The following is a 22,680-nucleotide window of genomic DNA, read 5'->3' as shown; positions in this document are numbered from 1 at the left end:
AATATCTCTGCTTTGGCAAATAGATAGGGAAACAGTGGCTGACTTTATTTTCTTGGGCTCCAAAATCACTGCAGATGGTGATTACAGCCGTGAAATTAAAAGGTGCCTACTCCTTAGAAGGAAAGTAATGACCAACCTAGACAGCATATTAAAAAGCAGAGACATTACTTTGTCCACAAAGGTCCATCTAGTCAATGCTATGGTTTTTCCAGTGGTCATGTATGGATGTGAGAGCTGGACTATAAAGAAAGCTGAGCGCCGAAAAACTGATGCTTTTGAACTGTGGTGTTGGGGAAGACTCTTGAGAGTCCCTTGGACTGCAAGGAGATCCAACCAGTCCATCCTAAAGGAGATCAGCCCTGGGTGTTCATTGGAAGGACTGATGTTGAAGCTGAAACACCGATACTTTGGCCACCTGATGCAAAGAGCTGACTTATTTGAACAGAAAGACCCTGATGTTGGCAAAAGATTGAAGGCAGGAAGAGAAGGGAACAACAGAGGATGAGATTGTTAGATGGCATTACAGACTCAATGGACATGAGTTTGGGTAAACTCCAGGAGTTGGTGATGGACAGGGAGGCCTGGCGTGCTGCAGTTCATGGGGTCGCAAAGAGTTGGACTCAACTGAGCAACTGAACTGAACTGAATTGGAAGAATGGATAAAAACACTGATAGAATGGGACTTCCCTGGTGGCACAGTGGATGGAGTCCACCTACCAGTGCAGGAGCTACGGGTTCAATCCCTGGTCCAGGTAGATACCATATGCCTCAGGACAACTAAGCCCGTGCACCACAACTGCTGAAGCCAGCGGGTCCTAGAGCTCATGCTCCCCAACAAAAGAAGCTACTGCAATGAGAAGCCCATGCACCACAATGAAGAGTAGCCTCCGATCGCCACAACTAGAGAAAGCCCTCACAAAGCAATAAAGACCCAGAGCAGCCAAATATAAATAAGAAAAATTGCTTTTAAAAAACTGGTAGAATGGATAAAAACAACCTAATAGGCTGTCTAAAAGAAACTCATATAATGATATAAGCACATTGACAGTAAAATGATGGAAAAATATATCAGTCATCAAAAGAAAGCAGAACTGGCTGTATTAATATCAGACAAAGAGAATTCTGAGCTAAGATAATCAGCAAAGATGGAGGAAAATATATAATGATAAAATGGTCAATCACCAAAAACACAGCAATTCTAAATGTGTATGTTCTAGCAACAAAGCTGAACTTACTGTGTTGAGAAAAAACTCATAGAGCTCAAAGAATAGACACATTCACAGTCATAGTTAGAGATGTCAACTCTCCTTTCTTAACAATTGGTAGAACAACTACAGAAGAAATCAGCAAGGATATAAAGGAATTCAGCAACATCATCAATCAAAGGATCCAATCAACATTTATAAAACATTCCACTCAACAGCAACAGAATACACATTCTTGTCAGAAACCCATGGAACACAGAAATCATATCCTGAGTGAGGAACCAACCTCAACAAATTTAAAGAAATTAAAATTATTCAAAAAATCATTCAGAGCATGTTCATCAAGCAGAATGGATTCAAACTAGAAGTCAAAATACAAAGGTAACTGAAAATTTTCCAAATACTTGAAAAAATATACAAAATGCTTCTTTTAAAATTTATTTTTAATTGAAGGATAACTGCTTTATAATATTGTATACAACATACTTTTAATAACCCATGGATCAAAGAGGAAGTCTTAAGGGAACTTTTAAAACACACTGAATTTATTCAGAGGAAGCTGAATGAATATGAAAATATTAATGTAAAATGTCAAAATTCATGGCACACAGTTACAAAAGTACTGAGAGGAAAGTTTATAACTAAATGTATACATTATAAAAGATGATACATCTCAAATCAATAACCTAATCTTCCCCTTCAAGATCCTAAAACAAGCCTGCAACATGCAGAAGAAATTGAACAACCCTAAACATATGTGATCATCCAAAGAAGGTTGCTCACAGACATTCAGTTGTACTTTAGCAGCCCTCCAAAAGGCAGTTTTGATATTGTGGTTATTAACTTCACTATAGATATTCATATACTGGAAAAGACAAATTTACTCTATATTCCCAACAGTATGTTCTTCATTCTCACTATCCAAGGAACTAAAATTTTCAGCAAAGTTCTGTATTTGCTGGAAATATTTCAGATTTAGTCACAGGTACAGAGAGAGGATGGCAAGGACCTTCCAAAGCAAGCTGTGGGCCCTGTCCACGGTTGATTACCACATGGGGACAGGAAGCAAAGGAGAGCCTGCCATACCTGAGTGAAAAAATGAAAAAATAAACAGTCTGACTGGGTCTGCTTTTGTGGCATGGTAACTCAACCCACTCAGAAAACACAGCCCAGTGAATGTCAGACTGTGACCAGTCCATGCCTTAGACCCAGCATTAGAGCTGTTTCTAATACTCACAGTATTAGAGCTGTTTCCTCTCAGTTGGCTAAGACTCACCTAAATACCCTTCAATGCAATAGAATAGACACCAAGGATGAGCCAAAGAATTGTTTAAAATGTCACTTTATTCCTACTCAGTATTAGGATGAGCCAAGGGTTTGTTTTTTTTTTTTTTTTTGAATGTCAATTTATTCCTGTTAAGTTGTTGGCTTTTTCCAGCTCTCTATGGAAGGCAAGGTTCCTTTGGACATCTTGACAGTCTGAGTTGAGCAATGGCTTTTAGGCAACCTCTATAGGGTTGCCTAACTTAGCATCGGTTCCAGCCTCAGTATGAAGGAAGAGGGTAGAAAGTCCTCTGACCTTTCTATTTACTGTCCCTCTGGGAAGTAACTATATGCTCATGACATACAAGTGAAGGATGGTTCTTCTTTGGTAACCATTAGGAACAAAGAAACCACCATTTTTAATAAAAATTTCAGTGGAAGGCTGTAAGGGTGTATGCTTTTATCTCATCTGTGTAGATTATTTTGTAGGAAAGGAACAGAAAAAAATCTCCTTTTTTCCTTGAAAAGGAGATACTGTTATGGGATGGTTACAAGTTCTCCCCAAACATCAGATTAGTCACTCCACTGTTCAGTTCAGTTCAGTCGCTCAGTCGTGTCCGACTCTTTGCAGCCCCATGATCCGCAGCACACCAGGCCTCCCTGTCCATCACCAACTCCCGGAGTCCACCCAAACCCATGTCCATTGAGTTGGTGATGCCATCTAACCATCTCATCCTCTGTCGTCCCTTTCTCCTCCTGCCCTCAATCTTTCCCAACATCAGGGTCTTTCAAATGAGTCAGCTCCTCGCATCAGGTGGCCAAAGTATTGGAGTTTCAGCTTCAACATCTGTCCTTCCAATGAACACCCAGGACTGATCTCCTTTAGGATGGACTGGTTGGATCTCCTTGCAGCCCAAGGGACTCTCAAGAGTCTTCTCCAACACCACAGTTCAAAAATATCAATTCTTCGGCGCCCAATTTTCTTTATAGTCCAACTCTCACACCCATACATGACTATTGGAAAAACCAAAGCCTTGACTAGATGGACCTTTGTTGACAGAGTTATGTCTCTGCTTTTTAACCCTAACTCCATTGTTAGGGTGTCATCAGTAAGAGGGTATAGAGAGAAATAGGAAGTCTACTTTAACACTACTCAGTTATAAGGAAGGGATCGGAAACACGCTACTCTGAAAATGAGAGGGAAGGGCAAGAGTTGGCTCATCTCCTCCCCTCTAAAAGAACATATAGTGCTATCACAATTGACCAAAGCCCAGGGAACGAAAATCAGACATAAGCAAAGCCAGAAGAAACAACATACAAAGGAGGCAAAACTGAAGTTGTGAATTAAATTCACACACTCATAAGAAGTTCACAAATATTTGCTTGATCAAAGAAAATCATTTGGCTTAAAATGCTAAACACTTTGCTTAATATTTAACTGGAATGGAAAAGACGCCTTTGGGAGATACTTGAAAGCAGCTAGTAGCAACACTTACTTCTGCATTCCAGCCTCTTCACGATGGTATCTGGGATAAAACAAGAACATATACAGAACATCCTAAATGTCTTCAAGGTAAAACATTATACAGGTAATATTATTTTTCCTTTAAAAATAGATTTTGTTGTCTAGATTTAACAAACAGTCCATCGGTTAGTATAGCCCTCAGTTTGGGCTATGAGCAACCAAAACTAAATAAGTAAACAAAAAACAGTTTATTTTAAACAAGAAGGACATATGTATACCTATGGCTGGTTCATGCTGATGTTTGATAGAAAACAACAAAATTCTGTAAAGCAATTATCCTTCAATTAAAAAATAAATTAATTTTAAAAAGGAGGAAATGTATTCTGTCACACAATTAGATGTCTAGAGGTATCCACACTGCAAATGAAGCAGCATGGAGACTCCAGCTCTACATTTTTATGAATCTCTTGTCTGTCTTCAGTCATGTTTTGGTTCTGTTCACACCCTGGCTGAAGCTCCAATACTCTGGCCACCTGATGGGAAGAGCCAACTCATTGGAAAAGACCCTGATGCTAGGAAAGATTGAAGGCAAGAGAAGGGGATGACAGAGGATCAGTTGTTTGGATGGCATCACCAACTCAATGGACATGAGTTTGGGCAAACTCCAGGAGATAGTAGAGCACAGAGAAGCTTGGCGTGCTGCAGTCCATGGGGTCTCAAAGAGTCGGACACAACTTAGCGACTGAACAACAACATGAATTGGCTAGCTACCCCATAACCTCAAAATAGCTGCTAGTATCAAAGAACACAATACACTTCATTTTTATAATTCTTGTAAGAAAAAGAAAACCTATTCCCCAACTATGGGGGAAAGTCTTTCTCTTTAATCTGAGATCAATTTAAATCATATGCCTTTTTCTGTATACTTACGTGGAATGAGACTAAGGGAGGTTATACTTTGAAGAACCAAATGATTTGTTCAGTATTATGAAAAGTCACAACAGAGAGTGTAAGGAGAGAGCCAATGGAAAGAAAATAATACTATGAATTATATTACCTATGAATCAGCATGTAGGTATTTTCTATATGTTTGTTAAAATAATAATAGTTTTTTAAATGATATTTGATCTTCTCATCCCAGTATTTTGATGTATGACCTACCAACTAATATTAAAAGAAAATGAGTCTCATTGAAAACATTAGCACAGATTCTAAGAGTGACTTTTATTTGGTATAATATCATGTAATTAATACCTTGTGTTGGTGTAATTCAGTTATAAATACAAGACTTTGAAATAATATTCTACTGAATTATTGAAAACCTGTTTAATTTCTTGCCACTAGAAATTCAGTTTCTGCCCTGAAGTCTCCCTGCTGCTTAAAAATATATACTAAACCATGAGTGAAAGGGTTGTCTTCAAAATTTTGTTTAATATAAATAAATAATGTTTTTAGAAAATCCTTTAATGCCAAATTTGACATAATTCTCAATTTTTAAACTCCTTTAGGTAATATTAATAATATTTGCTTACCTAGAGTAATTTTATAAGGATTCATTAATCTTCTAAAACTGCTTTGATAGGTTAAAAAAAAATGACCCTATACAGCATGAACTTTTCTGGCAGTTTCAGTTATGATTTCATTAAATTTCAAATGATGGTTTATTTATTATGCATATATCAAAGTAAGACATTTTGCACATTGCTACCACTTTTCAACTTTTTGCTTTTCTCTCCCAGTGTATATTTTTACTACTTTAATTAATACCACTGAACACTTTGTTAGTGAAACTCCAGTGGAGAGCATTATTCAGATCTATTGTGAAATATTTAACTCCTTTTAACTTACCTCAGATGGCAGTATTTTTTTCTCTGTATAATTTCATTCAAATAAATTATTTAGCAAGCAAATTTGCTAGTCTAATTTTACAGCCACCTGACAACAGCCATCTGATAACCAATGGTAAATTATTTGCTAATCACTGTCTGGTTTAGAAATATCCTTGACAAAGAGCAATCCCTTGTGATTTTTTTTCTAAGACACAGTTTCTCCTTCATTATTTCAGGAAGAGGCCATGGTACTAGATAGGCCAACAGACAGAAATTTTGCTTGCTTCCTTTAATTGACAGCTGGGTGACACAAATATTTCCTTGATGTTTCTTGCCCAAGCAGCTAAGGGTCTTCATATTTAGCTAACTTTTCCAAACAGGAGATACATCTCACTGACACTCTTAGTTCAAATCAAATTATTTATACTTTCAAAATAAACAAATGTCAAGATAGCTTCTATAGAATGTCAAAAGATTTAGTTTATATTATTTGAAAAAGTATTTTACGTTTACATCTACTTCTGCTTTATTGACTATGCCAAAGTCTTTGACTGTGTGGATCACAACAAACTGTGGAAAATTCTGAAAGAGATGGGAATACCAGACCACCTTATCTGCTTCCTGAGAAATCTGTATGCAGGTCAAGAAGCAACAGTTAGAACTGGATGTGGAACCACAGACTGGTTCCAAATAGGAAAAGGAGTACGTTAAGGCTATATACTGTCACCCTGCTTATTAACTTATATGCATGGTACATACTACGAAATGCCAGGCTGGATGAAGCACAAGCTGGAATCAAGACTGCTGGGAGAAATATCAATAACCTCAGATATGCAGATGACATCACCCTTATGGCAGAAAGTGAAGAGAAACTAAAGAGCTTCTTAATTAAAATGAAAGAGAAGAGTGAAAAAGTTGGCTTAAAACTCAACATTCAAAAAACTAAGATCACGGCATCCAGTCCCATCACTTCATGGCAAATAGATGGGAAAACAGTGAAAACAGTGACAGAGTTTATTTTTTAGGGCTCCAAAATCACTGTAGATGATGACTGCAGCCATGAAATTAAAAGATGCTTGCTGCTGGGAAGAAAAGTGATGACCAACCTAGACAGCTTATTAAAAAGCAGAAAACTTTGCCAACAAAGTTTCATCTAGTCAGAGCTATGGTTTTTCCAGTAGTCATGTACAGATGTGAGAGTTGGACCATAAAGAAAGCTGAGCCTGAGCATCAAAGAGTTGATGCTTTTGAACTGTGGTGTTGGAGAAGACTCCTGAGAGTCCCTTGGACAGCGAGGGGATCCAGCCAGTCCATCCTAAAGGAAATCAGTCCTGAATATTCACTGGAAGGACTGACACTGAAGCTGAAACTCCAAGACTTTGGCCACCTGATTCGAAGAACTGACTCACTAGAAAAGACCCTGATGCTGGGAAAAATTGAAGGCAGGAGGAGAAGGGGACGACAGAGGATGAGATGGTTGGATGGCATCACCAACTCGATGGACAGGAGTTTGAGCTAGTTCCAGGAGTTGGTGATGGACAGGGAAGCCTGGTGTGCTGCAGTCCATTGGATCACAAAGTCGAAAATGACTTAGCAACTGGACTGAAGTGATTTTACGTTTCAAAAAAGTAGCAACTTATTTACTAGGATTTTGAAACTGTTCAAAGAAAGCGTAATTATATTGGCAAAAACTAACCAACATCAAAGTTTCATCAAAGACATCTGCCAAGATAAACTTCTCTAATTCTGGCAAATAGTTTTAACTTGGGCTTCTGTGATGGCTCAACAGTAAAAGAACCAGCCTGTGATGCAGGAGACAGGAGTTTGATCCCTGAGTCAGGAAGATCCCCAGCAAAAGGAAATGGCAACCCACTCCAGTATTCTTGCCTAGGATATCTCATGGACAGAGGAGCCTGGTGGGCTACAGTCAATGGAATCATAGGAGTCAAACACAACTTAGTGACTAAACAACAGCTGCAACAAACAACAGCATACTTTCATGCCCTTACAACCGGAGCAGGCAATGGCACCCCACTCCAGCACTCTTTTGCCTGGAAAATCCCATGGACAGAGGAACCTGGCAGGCTTCAGTCCATGGGGTTGCTTAAAGTAGGACACAACTGAGCGACTTCACTTTTACTTTTCACTTTCATGCATTGGAGAAGGAAATGGCAATCTACTCCAGTGTTCTTTACTGGAGGATCCCATGGACAGAGGAGCGTGGTGGGCTACAGTCTATGGGGTGGCAAAGAGTCTATTCCGACTGAGGGACTGAGTACACACACACAGTTTTAACTTGGTTTAACTAAGTTTAACTTAGTTTAACTAAGTTTTAACTTAGTCTGTCAATGTTTGGGTATGGCTGTATATAAAAGAAAAATGTTTCGATATCGGGTCCTTCTTGGGTGAAAAAGCTGTACCATTCTGGTGAGTGGTATTGATACTGGGGGAGGCTCTGCATGTGTGGAGGCAAGGGCTACATGGGGAATCTCTGCACTTTCCTTTAAATTTTGCTATAAACCTAATACTGCTCTAAAAAAAATACAGTTTCAAAAATGAAAATAAATCAAAAATAATATTTTTAGTACAATAGAAGTTTATTTTTCTTCTTATGTAAAATAAGCTCAGAGGTAAAAAGGCTAGATTTGGAAAGGTAGTTTCATAGTCACTGATGGCCCAGGCTCTTTCTCTTTTCTACTTTGCTAGCTTAGCACATGGCCTCCATCCTCACATTTACCTCTTCCTCTAAAATAGGCTACAAAATCCCCTTTATCACATCCAAATCCTGGGAGTGGTTAGAAAGATGATGGGGGAAAAAAAAAATCAGAAGTGCCCACCACCAAATGAAACCAATTTCCTTTAAGCAGCTTTCCCAGAAGTCCCTTGTAACACTTGTACTTAACATATCTTTGGCTAAAACTTAATCCTATGACTATACTTAACTGCACAGAGTCTGGGACATGGATTCTGTTTTCTGGGCACACTACTGTCCAGAATGAAATTAGGATCCTATTACTAAAGAGAAGAGAAGAGATATTGTCAATTCACAGTTTGTGTCACATCCGTTATGTTACATGTGGGATTTTGTGGGAAATTTCATGCAGTTATTAAAAATAATGAAAAAGTACTATGCCAATTAACTTGGAATATGCACTGAGAGGATTTTTACAAAGATCATTGGGTGAGAAAACTAAAATAGACAGAAGTGATAAAATATGATTTCATTTTTGAATAACAAAGTGACAAAAATCTCTAAATACGTATGCAGATGTACATGCAAATGAGTATGTGAATATGAAAAAAATCACAGAAGGGTACCCAGTAGATTATTATGTATTATTTTGGCAAGGAAGAGGAGATGACTGTCTTGTGTTGTTCTATTGTTCCTCTTGTTATAGTAGGCCTGTGTTATTTTTATAATTTGAAAACCATAAAATGTTTTTTTAAAATATGGCAGCAGAACCAACCTTTTAACACCTTCCTTTATATAAAAAAATTCACAGTAAGCAAGTCCCAGATGGAGTTTAGAGGATCTTAGTGAAGAACTAATAGGCTCTCAATGCAAACCAGTTTACCTAAGTTGCTTTATTTATTTTGGGAAATTACTTATTTAAGGAATATGTTAGCTGGGTAACAGTAGGGAAACATTGCATTTCTTTGGAGCTAATGGATGTTAACAAATGTTTGTAAATATTTAAATATGAATATAAGGAAGAATAATATCATGACAGATATCTTTGCTGAATTATTGGAATATGAGCATTTATGAAATTAAACAAAATAAGCTTTATGAACTGTATTTAATATTTACCTACTTAATTCCATTTAGGACATGAATCTTTCATGAAAAGTCTTGTTTGGGAATTAGTCATACCTTGCAAGAATAAATCATATTCATGTCAACTTGGCTTCATCAAAATTTCATGAAGAAAGAGCTTCACAATTGTGTACAACAACATATAAATTATATTTGATCCAGGTGTAATAAAGAATATGAAGACTGTGAAAAAAATAAAGAAAAATAAATTAATTCCCCACTGCAACTGAATGTCTATTTGGCCTGGAAAATATCCAGTGTTTGACCTGAGGGGGAAAAAAAACCAGCAGCTAGAAATGCTGAGACATTACTGTTCCTGCACTCTGAGGTCAAGAGAATTTTCAATGATTATTTTTAAAAGTTAATAATATTATAATAATTTTCAAAGTAAAATTTCAGGTTCAAACTTATATCCAAATAGTTTGTCCAATAGTGGCAATATTTGGTTCCTGCCTTTGTTGTGGCCAAATGTTGATTTTTCAATACTAGGTCATTTGGTATCAGGCAAAGATATACTCAGTAGACCCAGAGAAGGCAATGGCACCCCACTCCAGTACTCTTGCCTGGAAAATCCCAGGGATGGAGGAGCCTGGTAGGCTGTGGTCCATGGGGCCTCTAGGACATGACTGAGTGACTTCATTTTCCCTTTTCATGTTCATGCATTGGAGAAGGAAATGACAACCCACTCCAGTGCTCTTGCCTAGAGAATCCCAGGGATGGGGGAGCCTGGTGGGCTGCCGTCTATGAGGTCACACAGAATCGGACACGACTGAAGCGACTTAGCAGCAGCAGCAGCATACTCAGTAGACCATTTAATGAAAACATCCCATTGGGTAAACAGTGACACTTCACTGCAGATAGTCCTTCTGGAACACTAATAGGCATAATAAATGACTTGCAGGAGATTGTAATAAATGTCACCTCCTCTCTGAATAGTATCCTTCTCCCTCAATACTTGTTCTGAATCAAATGGGCATATTAAACAAGCATACTTGCAACCTTTCTGCATGTTCCAGGATCAGGTTTTGAAAAACACTGATGTAACAGAAAATTCCGTTTTAAACTTGATAATCACCAGTATCTACTGTCTTCTTGCTTGTGCAATAAAGGATGTTGTGTAAATAGCACTGTCACATACATAGACCTTGAAAAAAATTGCTACAGTTTACTAAATTGAAAAAAAAAAAAAGAATATGACTCAACCCTAGTCCTGAGCCACACATTTCTTACTAGTGAAATGTGGCCAACAGGATTGTAGATAAATCTGTGAGTCTGTTTTTAAAACTAACTGTTTTGCAGGACTGGGATAGTATATTTTCTCTGTCTGTGGTGGGATTATAGTCAGAGTGGGGTGTTGGCACACAGGGATAAAGAGAGTATTCAGATTGAAAGGTCATGAGGAATTCTACTCAAGAACTGTGATTCCAGTTCTACAGTAACTCTTCATAGCTGCCAACCCCTAGATTTATTTTTGGTTAAAAGATGCAGCCATTTAAATGATGTTGTACTGGGAATCAAGACAGGGTTTACATTATGGATTTCAATTCCAGTTTCATAAACCTGTCTTCAAATAAAACCCCAAATGCAAATAATACGTCTCTATCACTTTGTAAGTTATTCTTCTGCATTGGTTGTTTCAATCTTCAGCTAGAACTAGATCTGGGACAGATCCAAGTCAAAAGAAAAAAATGCAAAATCCCATACTCCCACTCTCTAATTATTTTGCCTAGAATTGAAGTAGATATGTAGCGATTAGTCATCGGGGAACTCAAATTTTCAGATTCACCCTCTTCATTAATCAAGTTGACCAAATAATTTCTAAACTTTTGGTCTGCTTTGCACCTCCCTGTTAGTAGCCCAGTAGGTAATCTTCCTACCTTAGAGACTATAGACATAAAAGAGGTTCTTAAAAGTCATCTAGTCCTGCCGACCTATTTGACAGTGAGGAAGTTGAACCCAGCTTTTGTGGGGAGTTGCTCAAGGTCAAATGACTTGGGTTAGGGAAAGAATGAGAACTCTAGTTTAGGGACACTGACTCTTGGAAAAGGAAGCTCTTGAGAAGTCCTCCTGAAACGCTCTTTGTGAGTCATTTAGGATGGTCTCCAGAAGAAATGCAAAATGGTAGTAATTTTTCCCCTGACATTTGGCTCTTTAGAGACAGTGGTCCTATGGGGGAGATGTGGAGGGGTGCCAGAACACTTGAACTTCAGGCAGGAGACCTGGGTTCCACTGGTAGTTCTGACAGTAAAGAACAACGTGTCCTTAATACTCAGGCTCAACTTCTTTATAGGAAGGCAACCATTACAAACCAGCCCAATCACAGTCATCCAATATACTTTGGTCCATTTCTTCCCTCATTTGAGAATTATTAGCTTCTTGAGAAACCTATATGCAGGTCAGGAAGCAACAGTTAGAACTGGACTTGGAACAACAGACTGGTTCCAAATAAGAAAAGGAGTATGTCAAGGATGTATATTGTCACCCTGCTTATTTAACTTATATGCAGAGTACATCATGAGAAATGCTGGGCTGGAGGAAGCACAAGCTGGAATCAAGATTGCCGGGAGAAATATCAATAACCTCAGATATGCAGATGACACCACCCTTACAGCAGAAAGTGAAGAGGAACTAAAAAGCCTCTTGATGAAAGTGAAAGAGGAGAGTGAAAAAGTTGGCTTAAAGCTCAACATTCAGAAAACTAAGATCATGGCATCTGGTCCCATCACTTCATGGGAAACAGAGAGGGAAACAGTGGAAACAGTGTCAGACTTTATTTTTCTGGGCTCCAAAATCACTGCAGATGGTGATTTCAGCCATGAAATTAAAAGACGCTTACTCCTTGGAAGGAAAGTTATGACCAACCTAGATAGCATATTAAAGAGCAGAGACATTACTTTGCCAACAAAGGTCCGTCTAGTCAAGGCTATGGTTTTTCCGGTGGCCATGTATGGATGTGAGAGTTGGACTGTGAAGAAGGCTGAGTGCTGAAGAATTGATGCTTTTGAACTGTGGTATTGGAGAAGACTCTTGAGAGGCCCTGGACTGCAAGGAGATCCAACCAGTCCATCCTAAAGGAGATCAGTCCTGGGTGTTCATTGGAAGGACTGATGCTGAGGCTGAAACTCCAATACTTTGGCCACTTCATGTGAAGAGTTGACTCATTGGAAAAGATCCTGATGCTGGGAAAGATTGAGGGCAGGAGGAGAAGGGGACGACAGAGGATGAGATGGCTGGATGGCATCCCCGACTGGATGCACAGAAGTTTGGGTGAACTCTGGGAGTTGGTGATGGACAGGGAAGACTGGCATGCTGCGATTCATGGGGTCGCAAAGAGTCGGACACAGCTGAGCGACTGAACTGAACTAAACATTAAAGGAGGAAATATAAGGTAACTTATCTAGAACAGTGCCTAGGACACATTACTTCTCAACATTTTCACTGATTATTATAACGCCAATTTTTCAGCTGCTGTGCCAGGTAACACTTCTCAATATTTTCACTGATTATTATAACGCCAATTTTTCAGCTGCTGTGCCAGGTAACACGGAAGAGGCTCTGTGTGTGTGTGTGTGTGTGTGTGTGTGTGTGATTTCACGCGCGCGCCAAATCGCTTCAGTCGTGATCGACTCTTTGCGACCCTATGGACTGTAGCCCACCACCAGGCTCCTCTGTCCATGGGATTCTCAAGGCAAATTCTTGAGACTCTGAAGTGGGTTGCCATGCTCTCTTCCAGGGTACCTTCCCGACCCAGGGATTTGAACCGACGACCCTTAGCATTCACCTACATGGCAGGCAAGTTCTTTAACACTAGCGCCACCAGCGTGTAGCAGTTTTAGTCTGATCCTTGACTGCGCATGCACGCTCCTAATCACACGCCTACTTGTTTTCCCGCTTAAGCTCAAGCTCCGCCTCCGAGGGCGTGCCCCTTAGAGCGCGGGCACCACGGTGAAGCGCGCGCCCGACTGGGTGTGACGTAAATCGGGGCGACAGATGGGGGCGTTTGCTTCCGGGGCCAAGGCTGTTTGTTTCCGGGGAAACAGACATTGCCGGTAGTGGGATAGTTTATTGGTTCGAAGCTGCCTCCTAGTCGGGTGGCCTGGGTCCGTGAAGCAAGGCATGAAGATCACCAGGCAGAAACATGCCAAGAAGCATCTTGGCTTCTTCCGCAATAATTTTGGAGTCCGCGAGCCATACCAGATACTGCTGGACGGCACTTTCTGTCAGGCGGCGCTACGGGGCCGCATCCAGCTGCGAGAGCAGTTGCCCCGCTACCTCATGGCGGAGACTCAGCTGTGCACCACCAGGTGGGCCTGGCCGCTCCGGGTGGAGGCGCGGGGGACCCACGGGTGCGGTGGCAGCGGGGCGGCAGCTCGCAGGCATCCAGTGCGAGCCGTGGAGGGGCAGAGTGCCCCTCCGCTCCCAAGTAGGAGTTGACCGTTCAGCCGGGCCGCGGAGGAGGGTAGGCGAGTATCTACCGGGTAGACAGATGGTACTATCGTGGTGGTATTTTCTTGTCGTTAGTCTGGAGGACAAGCGCATGTCCTTTGCAGTCCAACCTGGCTTCCGCCCCCAGTGCTACCAGTTTCCGGCAAGTTATTTAATCTCTCTCGAGCCTAGAATTACTCATCTGTTTAAAGAAAAAAAAGCTCGTAACTACTTATGAATTTGCTATAGAAGTCTGACGAGATATAGTATTTGGGGATCGTTTATTGGTATCTCAAAACCTATCTTCTTGAAGTGGTTGCTGGTTGTTTGCAAAGCTTTTCCCAGTTTAAGAATTTTTCAAGCTTCACAGCTGCCTCATGCTGTAAGATCTTCGATTCCCAGAAAGATAAGGCCAGACTCGATGTTAAGAACTTTGTGCAAGGTCCTCTGTTTATTCAGCTGCCTTTTTTGAGCACCAACCATATGCCAGGCACTGCTCTAGCCAGAGGATAACTGGATGAGCAGGATGATCTCCCAAACCGAATGGCCAGCAATGTGCATAAAATGTTAGTCGTTCAATCCTGTCTGACTCTGTGCAACGCTATGGACTGTATCCTCCCAGGCTCCCCTGTCCGTGAGATTCTCCAGGCAAGAATACTGGAGTGAGTTGCATAAATCAACCGCTAATTGATATGTTTGACTCCAGGTGTAGTTTCCCCATTTCCTCAAAGTGGGAATATGTAAGATGAAACCATGTGGGGTTGTTTAGAGGGAGGATGGAATCAAGGAAGGTTTCGTAGAGGAAGTGACTTGAGCTCAGTCACAGTTCAGTTCTGAAGGGAAGGACATTTTTTGAGTGAAAGATCCCTTGTAGAACTCTTGAACGAAGGAGTGGAGTTGTGAAATGCAAGGGAAAGAGGTTAGAGCACAGTGTGTACTCAGGAAAGAAGCTGGGAAGAAGATAGATAGAGGCTGCATAACAAAGAACTACTATTCATAAACTTAGTAGTTTTTTTTTTTCTTTGTAGAATATTTCCTTTAAAAAGTGAAAATAGAAAATTTAAATGCCGTAAGACCACACCAATGACTTTCTACTGTCATTCATCCAGTTCTTTGCACACACACACATAAGAATAGGCTCTTACTCTGCATATGATATTAATGGCCTGCCTTTCTCACCTAATAGTACTCCATAAACAGCTTTCTGTATTCAGAACTTCATATAGATTTCATCCAGTTAGAGAGCCTCAGATGGGACATAGATATCCTTAATTTTTGATCCCCTTTACCTTAAGGACTGCCAGATCCTGATGGCCTGTGTTCCAGAAGTTGATTTCTTCTGTCTGCAAGCCTTGTCCATTTAGCTCTGTCTGTCATAAATATTAACATTTTTAATACAGTCTGTAATATACATATGTTTGAGAAGTAGTGGTGAAATTGTATTTTGCTGCGTTTTTCCCCATAAAGAATTTAGCTTCTGAACTTTTGGAATATTTCATGCACAAAAATAGAATAGCATCAATCATTCAGCTTTTGCAGTTACTGACATGACTATTCTTACTCATTTATTTCCCCCACCCACCCTTAACCTTACTGATAGGTTATTTTAAAGCATATTGTTCTGTTAATTCTTGGTGTGTGTCAAGAGGTAAATGCTATCAGACATGATAAGTATCTTCTAGAAAAGATAACCGCAGCTATGTAAGGGGTGAGTTGGAGAAGCAAGAGAATGAAGACAGGTAAACCCATTTTTTGGTTGTCTAGTCAAATAATGAGAGAGAGGAAAGGCAGGAACCCCAGGGTTTTACAAGGAGATGTCACAGAAGTAAATACCAAGCTGAGATAGAACTACCCATCTATGGGGCAGGGTAGAGGTGGGAGTGAGAAAACAAAGATCAAATAGGACTTCGGATTTCTAAACAAGGTATCTGAGAAGATAATAAATTCAAAGCATTAGGAAGCCCTGGATAAGTTTGGAGACAGGAAAGTAGTTTGATTTTAGACATAGTGAATTTGATGAAGAGCTGATGGCAGGCCATCCTTGGGAAATATTCAGTAAATGTTTGGCAATTTAGTCCTGAAATTCAGAATAGCATTCAAAATGGGTAACTGTAGAAAGCAAAATCTTTTCAAACAAATAAACTAATGGGATGATAAAGGGGATGAGGCAAGATAGAGACAGGCAAGGGTTGGCTCAGGTTGAAGAACCTTTTGACTCAGTATTTGTCAAAATTTTTAAGTGGGATAGAGGAAGTATCTGGGGATCTGATTAAAATGCTAATATTTGACTCCTCCGTGAGAGGTTCAGATTTGTGGATGAGAAATTAGGCTTTCAGGTGGTAAAGTTGTAAAGAATCCATCTGCCAGTGCAGGAGATGCAGGTTCAATCCCTGGGTCAGGAAGATCCTCTGAAGTAGGAAATGGCAACCCACTCCAGTATGTTTGCCTGGAAAATTCCATGGACACAGGAGCCTGGTGAGCTATAGTCCATGGGGTTTCAAAGAGTTGAACACGACTGAGCACCTGAGCACACACACATTGGTAATACTTTGAAAAACAGTACCTTAATATGAAAATGCAAAGTGAAAGAAAGTTGTGATTGCTTTTAAACAAGCTGGTGAGTTGAGAATGTTTACTTTTCTGAGCTGAAAATACTTTAAAGGTGTATCGATTTGTACTTGAAACAGAAGCGTATAGCACTCTGGTTGGGGCATCTATTGTCAAACTACTTAGATTCACATTTACTCTACCACTTTTAGTTGTTTGAATTTGGGCATGTTACTTGAAATCTCCCAGAATGAGCTGTTCTAAAATAAGGATAATTTTAAAGTAAGCTGCCCATAGAGCATTATCAACTTAGAATTTTAAAAATGCTAAAATAAATAAGGCCTTTCCTGTAAAAAATAAAAAAAAATAAAATAAAAAATAAAGTAAGCTGCCCAACTTTGCAGGGCTGTTTTGAGATAAGGGAGACTTTATGTCAAGTGCAGTTAGCATGCTGCCTGCACATGATAAATGCTCAGTACATTTCAGCTATTAAGTTCCTTCTATTTGGTGTATGCATTTTTCCAGGTCTTTTGCGAGTGAAATGGTTACTGTATGGCTTGTAGTTTTTGAAAAAGAACTGAGATTGTTTTATATTTGCTTTATGTGAATAACTGATATGCAACTGTTATAATTGTGAGCTGCTAATAACATTTTACTTTCCAGATGTGTGTTAAAAGAGTTGGAAACTTTGGGAAAGGACTTATATGGGGCAAAGCTGATTGCCCAAAAATGCCAGGTTCGAAATTGTGCCCATTTCAAGAATGCAGTGAGTGGATCAGAATGTCTGCTTTCCATGGTGGAAGATGGAAATCCTCACCATTATTTCCTGGCAACACAGGTGACACCAGTTTTAAAACCAGAGTCAATTTTAATCATCTCTGTTTATACTTTATGTGGAGCTATTTGTCGTTAGAAAAAATTAGATGGATTAAGCATAATGATTTTCTTCTTCATTACTGAAATATCCTTTTTTTAAATAAAAAATTATTGACATAGAGATGTGATGATATGTTTTAGGGCTCTTGAAAGTAAGTAGAGCAAAGATTTTACGTTTTATGTTTATACATGTTTTTTTCATGTTTCGTATGTATTACATATGAATACATATATTCAGAAAGTTGTATTTCATATTATTTGAGACCATACCACCAGTATGGAACTCTTTCAGGCTTTTAAAGACTGGGATGCAGGGGAGGAGAGACTCTCTGGGTGAATATTAATAAGTTCACATATGTACAGATTTCCTTAAATATGCTTGTGGGATATTAAAATTACACAGTTAGAAGCAGAGCTGAGTGAAGAATCTGAGTCAGCTAGCTCCTACTTTATTTCTATTTTTGCGATCTCTGTGAGCGTTCTTGAAACATGTATCAGAGTAGGAATAATGGATATCACCTAACATATTTACCTTTTCATTAGTTTTTATTTTGAGGTCCTAGAAAATTCACTAATTCACCACTGTCTTAGAATATTGATCAGTATAGAACATTGATAATTCCAGTTCACATTGTTGATGCTTAACTGTGCTCACTTTTTATGTTTTTCTTCCTTGATCATAAAATACACTACCGTTAGTAAAGCATACTGATTTGGAAAGTAAAACCAATGATCTTTTATTTTTAGTATAGTCTTCTTTAAGTTCTTAGAAATCTATTTAAGGTATCTAATTATTATATTTGAACTAAATAATTCTATTTTTCTCTTTAATAGGATCAGAATTTGTCTATGAAAGTAAAGAAAAAGCCTGGAATTCCTCTCATGTTTATTATTCAGAACACTATAGTCTTGGACAAACCTTCTCCCAAAACGATTGCATTTGTTAAAGCAGTAGAGTCCGGTCAGCTTGTCTCAGTGCATGAGAAACAGAGTATCAAGCAACTCAAAGAGGAACAGGGCTTAGTAAAAGACCCAGAACAGAGAAGAAGAAAAAAGCGCAAGAAAGTAAGTGGCCCCAATCCTCTTAGCTGTTTGAAGAAAAAGAAGAAAACACAGGATACGAACTCATCTGCCTCGGAAAAGAAAAGGAAAAGAAAAAGAATCCGAAACAGATCTACCTCAAAAGTACTTTCTGAAAAGCAGAATGCAGAAGGGTAATAAGTCCTTTGGTTACTTTTAAAGACTTTCAAATATGAAAATACATTTCTTTTAGAAACTGAAAGTACTTATTTTTATAAATGAATATTGAGCCTGTATAAAATTATTTTTTAAAAACCAGTGGATGTATTTAGATGTAATCATGTTTACTTTTCTTACAGAACTTAGAGGGTTTTTTTTTTTAATGTAAAACTGTTAATCTTTTTCTGTCTTAGTGCTATCCCCCACCCTCCAACATTATGTGGAGATGGTTTAAAAATATCTTATAGTACCAAAATGCTTGTGACTAAAAAAGAGGTAATCCTTCTCATCCTTCTTTCATGTTCACAGAAGAAAGTTACTCTTGCAACTTATATAGTGGTTGTAGAATTTACCTTTATGTTTCCAAATAATATGAATATGTTGCTATCTTTTGATCTGCTGATTATTTATTAACTTTCTACTCGAAAGAGTGAAAATTTTGCTTATTTTACTTCACCATTTTTCTAATACATTAATATTTTAGTATTTTTACATCCCAAATTCAGTATTTTCATTATAAAGCCTATCAAATTAATTTACTACTGAACCAAGTAGCATGCTGTGGTTGACTGTTTCTTATATTACATTTTTTGTTGTTTCAGAAGTTAATAATGGGCTCATTTTCTTCTAGCATCTGACTTGATCTTGCCATATTCAGTAATTCTGGAAAGGAGCTCATAATTTTCTCTATGATTGTTGTTGTTCAGTTGCTAAGTCATGTCTGACTCTTTGCAACCCCATGGACTGCAGTACACCGGGCTCTTCTGCCCTTCACTATGTCCTGGAATTTGCTCAAATTGGTGTCCATTGAGTCCGTGATGCTATCTGATCATCTCACGCTCTGCCTCCCCCTTCTTTTGCCTTCGATCTTTCCCAGCTTCAGGGTCTTTTCCAGTGAATTGGCTCTTCTCATCAGGTGGCCAAAGTATTGGAGCTTCAATTTCAGCATCAGTCCTTCCAATGAATATTCAGAGTTGATTTCCTTTAGGATTGACTGGTTTGATCTCCTTGCAGTCCAACAGACTCTGAAGAGTCTTTTCCGGCACCATGATTAGAAAGTATATTTTTAAAAAATATATAAATGTATTTATTTAAGTTAGAGGCTAATTACAATATTGTATTGGTTTTGCCATACATCAACATGAATCCGCCACGGGTGTAGTTCTTTGGTGCTCAGCTTCTTTATAGTCCAACTCTAATGTGTATATATGACTACTGGAAAAACCATAATATCAGGTAATTTCTTTCCCCTGGTGATACTTCTGGAGCCAGCTCTCTGACCTCCAATGTGGAAACATTTTCTGCCAGGTATATTCCTCAGTTATTACCTAGGTATTTCTTGTCCTTATCCAGAGAATCTATTCTGTACCCTAGATTCTTCCTTCTTGGTTTCCTCTTCTGTGGTGGAGCATAGAGTGTGCAGGAGGTACATTTTTTGAGGCTCAACCAGTGTGTCTAAACTTATATTTATTGTACGAATAATCTAGCAAGATAATTCTCTATTCTTAATTGTTTATAAGACCCTAGGGGGAAAAATCCCTTTACTCATTCTGAGTTCCATTTGTCCAATGGAGAGGATGATTTTCTTTCAGGTATACAAGTTAACTTCAATGGCAAGAATTCTCTTCCACTCTTGGAATAATACTCTCTCAGATTGGCTTTAAATATTGTTTTTAAAATGTCTAAATAGTTCAATTAGGAATTGAATAATCTAACTTTTCTTTTTTAGACCCCTCCCAAATTGTTTCAGTCATCAATCAGGCCAAAATTTAAATGTTTTTTACACTGTAAGATTGAAGTATAAAGTTCTTACATTGATCAGTAGTTCCTGACTTTGAGAGCCTGTGATACCTTCAAATAGTGGTTCTAATCTGTATCCTTATAATATCATGATCATGTATGAAGTACTTCATGAATAAGCTCTTATTTATGGCTAAAATAAATGAGTTTTTAAAAATATGAGACAATTCAAATTTATTCCTATAGAAATATTCTCAGTTGAATTCAGAGATGCTTTTTTGATGGAAAGTGGAATTTTAGCTTTACACCAGGAGCACCACATAGGCTGTATTACCTCTCAAGCCAGGTGAGTGTTTTCTGTTGTCATTTCATGATTCTGTTTTAAATTGTTTATGTAGGCACATTTTTTTAAAAAGGAAAGCGAAAGTACTAGAAAAAGGTGAGTATAGTTCTATAGTTTTGTGAGGAGAAAACATTTGTCAGTAATGACAAGAGTTGAGATTACTAAATGTAGACAAAGTGATAAAGCGAGTGAAACATATACTCACGATACTTGTTTCAACGTTCTCAAATGCATAAATTTTAGGTATTTTTCTTTTTAACAAGCTTTATATTTATTCAGTACTATCTGATTGCCTATTAATAGAACTGGTGAGCTGAGAAAGTCAAGTCATTTTCATAAAATAGTAATTTTTAAAATATAAAAAGTACAATGCATTATAAAACATTTAATATCTTAAAACTTTGATTAGTCATGTATTTTTTCTTGGCAAAATTTACTCTAAATGTAACAAAAGGATCTCATATCTTTGTACTAGTTCTTCAATGAATATTACCCATTGCCACCACCTGAAAATTGCTAGTGCTACTTGCCTTATTTCTGTGTGCAAATTAGAGAAGGAAGTGGTGGGCTGTAGGAGTACGCACATGTAATCCATTTTGTGGTTTGGAAAAGAAAATGTTAAGAATCTCTTTAAAGGATAGCAGCTTGCGTTGTTGGGGGTAAAATACACATGCTTTTGCATTCTCTGAAGTTTGCCAGACTTCAGATTCTGTATTCCTTGTGTTTTCAAAGCGCTACAGCCATTTCTAAAAGGAACCAGTCCCAGCTACCTGGTGGCAGGTTGATTACACTGGATCCTTTCTGTCACGGACAGAATAGAAATTTATCCTTAATGGAATAGAGCCTATTCTGTATATGAATCTTCTTTTCTTTTCCATTATGCTTATGTCAGTACAACTTAACAAAATGCCTTATTTGCCAACATGGTACTCTGTCAACACTACTTCTGATCAAGGAATTTGTGATATTAAATGGTCTTGCTCTAATATGTCGTTATGTAAGTAATGCTATTTTGGAGACAACACCTTGAAAGGATGGATATTCTCTTAGAAGAATATCTTGCAAGACACAGTATAAGATATGAACCAGAGGTCAACATACGGTGTGTCACTTCCATAGCTAGAATATATGGGTCCAGAAATTTAAAAATGGAAGTTGAAGTACTTCCTCTTACTATTATGTTTTATAACCCACTCAGAAATTTTACTTGCCCTCAAACTTTGAGCTTTGCTGGCTTGTGGGGGTCTGGTTCCCAAAGGAGAAATGCTTCTACCAAGGGAGCAACAATAATTCCATTAATTTGGTAGATGAGACTGCCACCAGGTCATCTGGGGGCTTCTTTTTTTAAACATTTGTTTTTATGTTTGGCTGCACTGGGTTTTCACTGGTGCACGCAGGCTTCTCATAGCAGAGGCTTCTCTCGTTACTGAGCACAGGCCCTAGAGTGAGCAGGCTCAGTAGCTGTGGTGCACGTGGGTTTAGTTGCTTCACGGTATGGGAGATCTTCCCAGATCAGGGACTGAACCCGTGTCTCCTTTATTGGCAGGCAGATTCTTTAACACTGAGCTGTCAGGGAAGCCCTCAGCTAACATCTTGGCTGATTTCATGTGAGGCAGGACCACTCAGTTAAATCACTCATGAGTTCTTGACCCATGGAAACTATGAGATATATGTTTGCTGTTGTAAGCAAATAAATTTTGCAATAGTTTGTCATGTAGCAAAACAACTAGTATAATAATGGAAGTTTAAAATATCAAATATGACCTTGTGACCAGTTACATAAATTGTGCCTCTAACAGCTATGAGTGTTTTCTTTCTTGTTATGTGTATACGTATCTAGAGCTAAATGTGCTTAGTTGATCAGTCGTATCCAACTCTGGAGCCAACCTACCAGGCTCCTCTGTCCATGGGGATTCTCCAGGCAAGAATAC

General features: G+C 38.6%; 1 protein-coding gene across 2 annotated transcripts in view; it reads left to right on the top strand.

Moving 5' to 3' along the window:
* Window positions 1-13,549: 13,549 nt before the first annotated feature.
* UTP23 (UTP23 small subunit processome component) overlaps window positions 13,550-22,680 on the top strand; it is a 43,273-nt gene continuing 34,142 nt past the window's right edge. The window contains exons 1-3 of one of the 2 annotated variants that reach the window (XM_069600362.1): window positions 13,550-13,883; window positions 17,215-17,389; window positions 18,262-18,641. In XM_069600362.1, coding sequence (XP_069456463.1) covers window positions 13,696-13,883; window positions 17,215-17,389; window positions 18,262-18,641 — 743 coding nt within the window. In that variant the 5' untranslated portion in view covers window positions 13,550-13,695. Of the gene's footprint in view, window positions 13,884-17,214; window positions 17,390-18,261; window positions 21,385-22,680 lie in introns of those variants that run through there. The other variant, XM_069600363.1, reaches the window with a different exon arrangement.

Source organism: Ovis canadensis, chromosome 9 (assembly GCF_042477335.2).
Source record: "Ovis canadensis isolate MfBH-ARS-UI-01 breed Bighorn chromosome 9, ARS-UI_OviCan_v2, whole genome shotgun sequence".
NCBI classification, from domain to species: Eukaryota; Metazoa; Chordata; class Mammalia; order Artiodactyla; family Bovidae; genus Ovis; species Ovis canadensis.
This window is presented reverse-complemented; position numbering and strand designations above follow the sequence as displayed.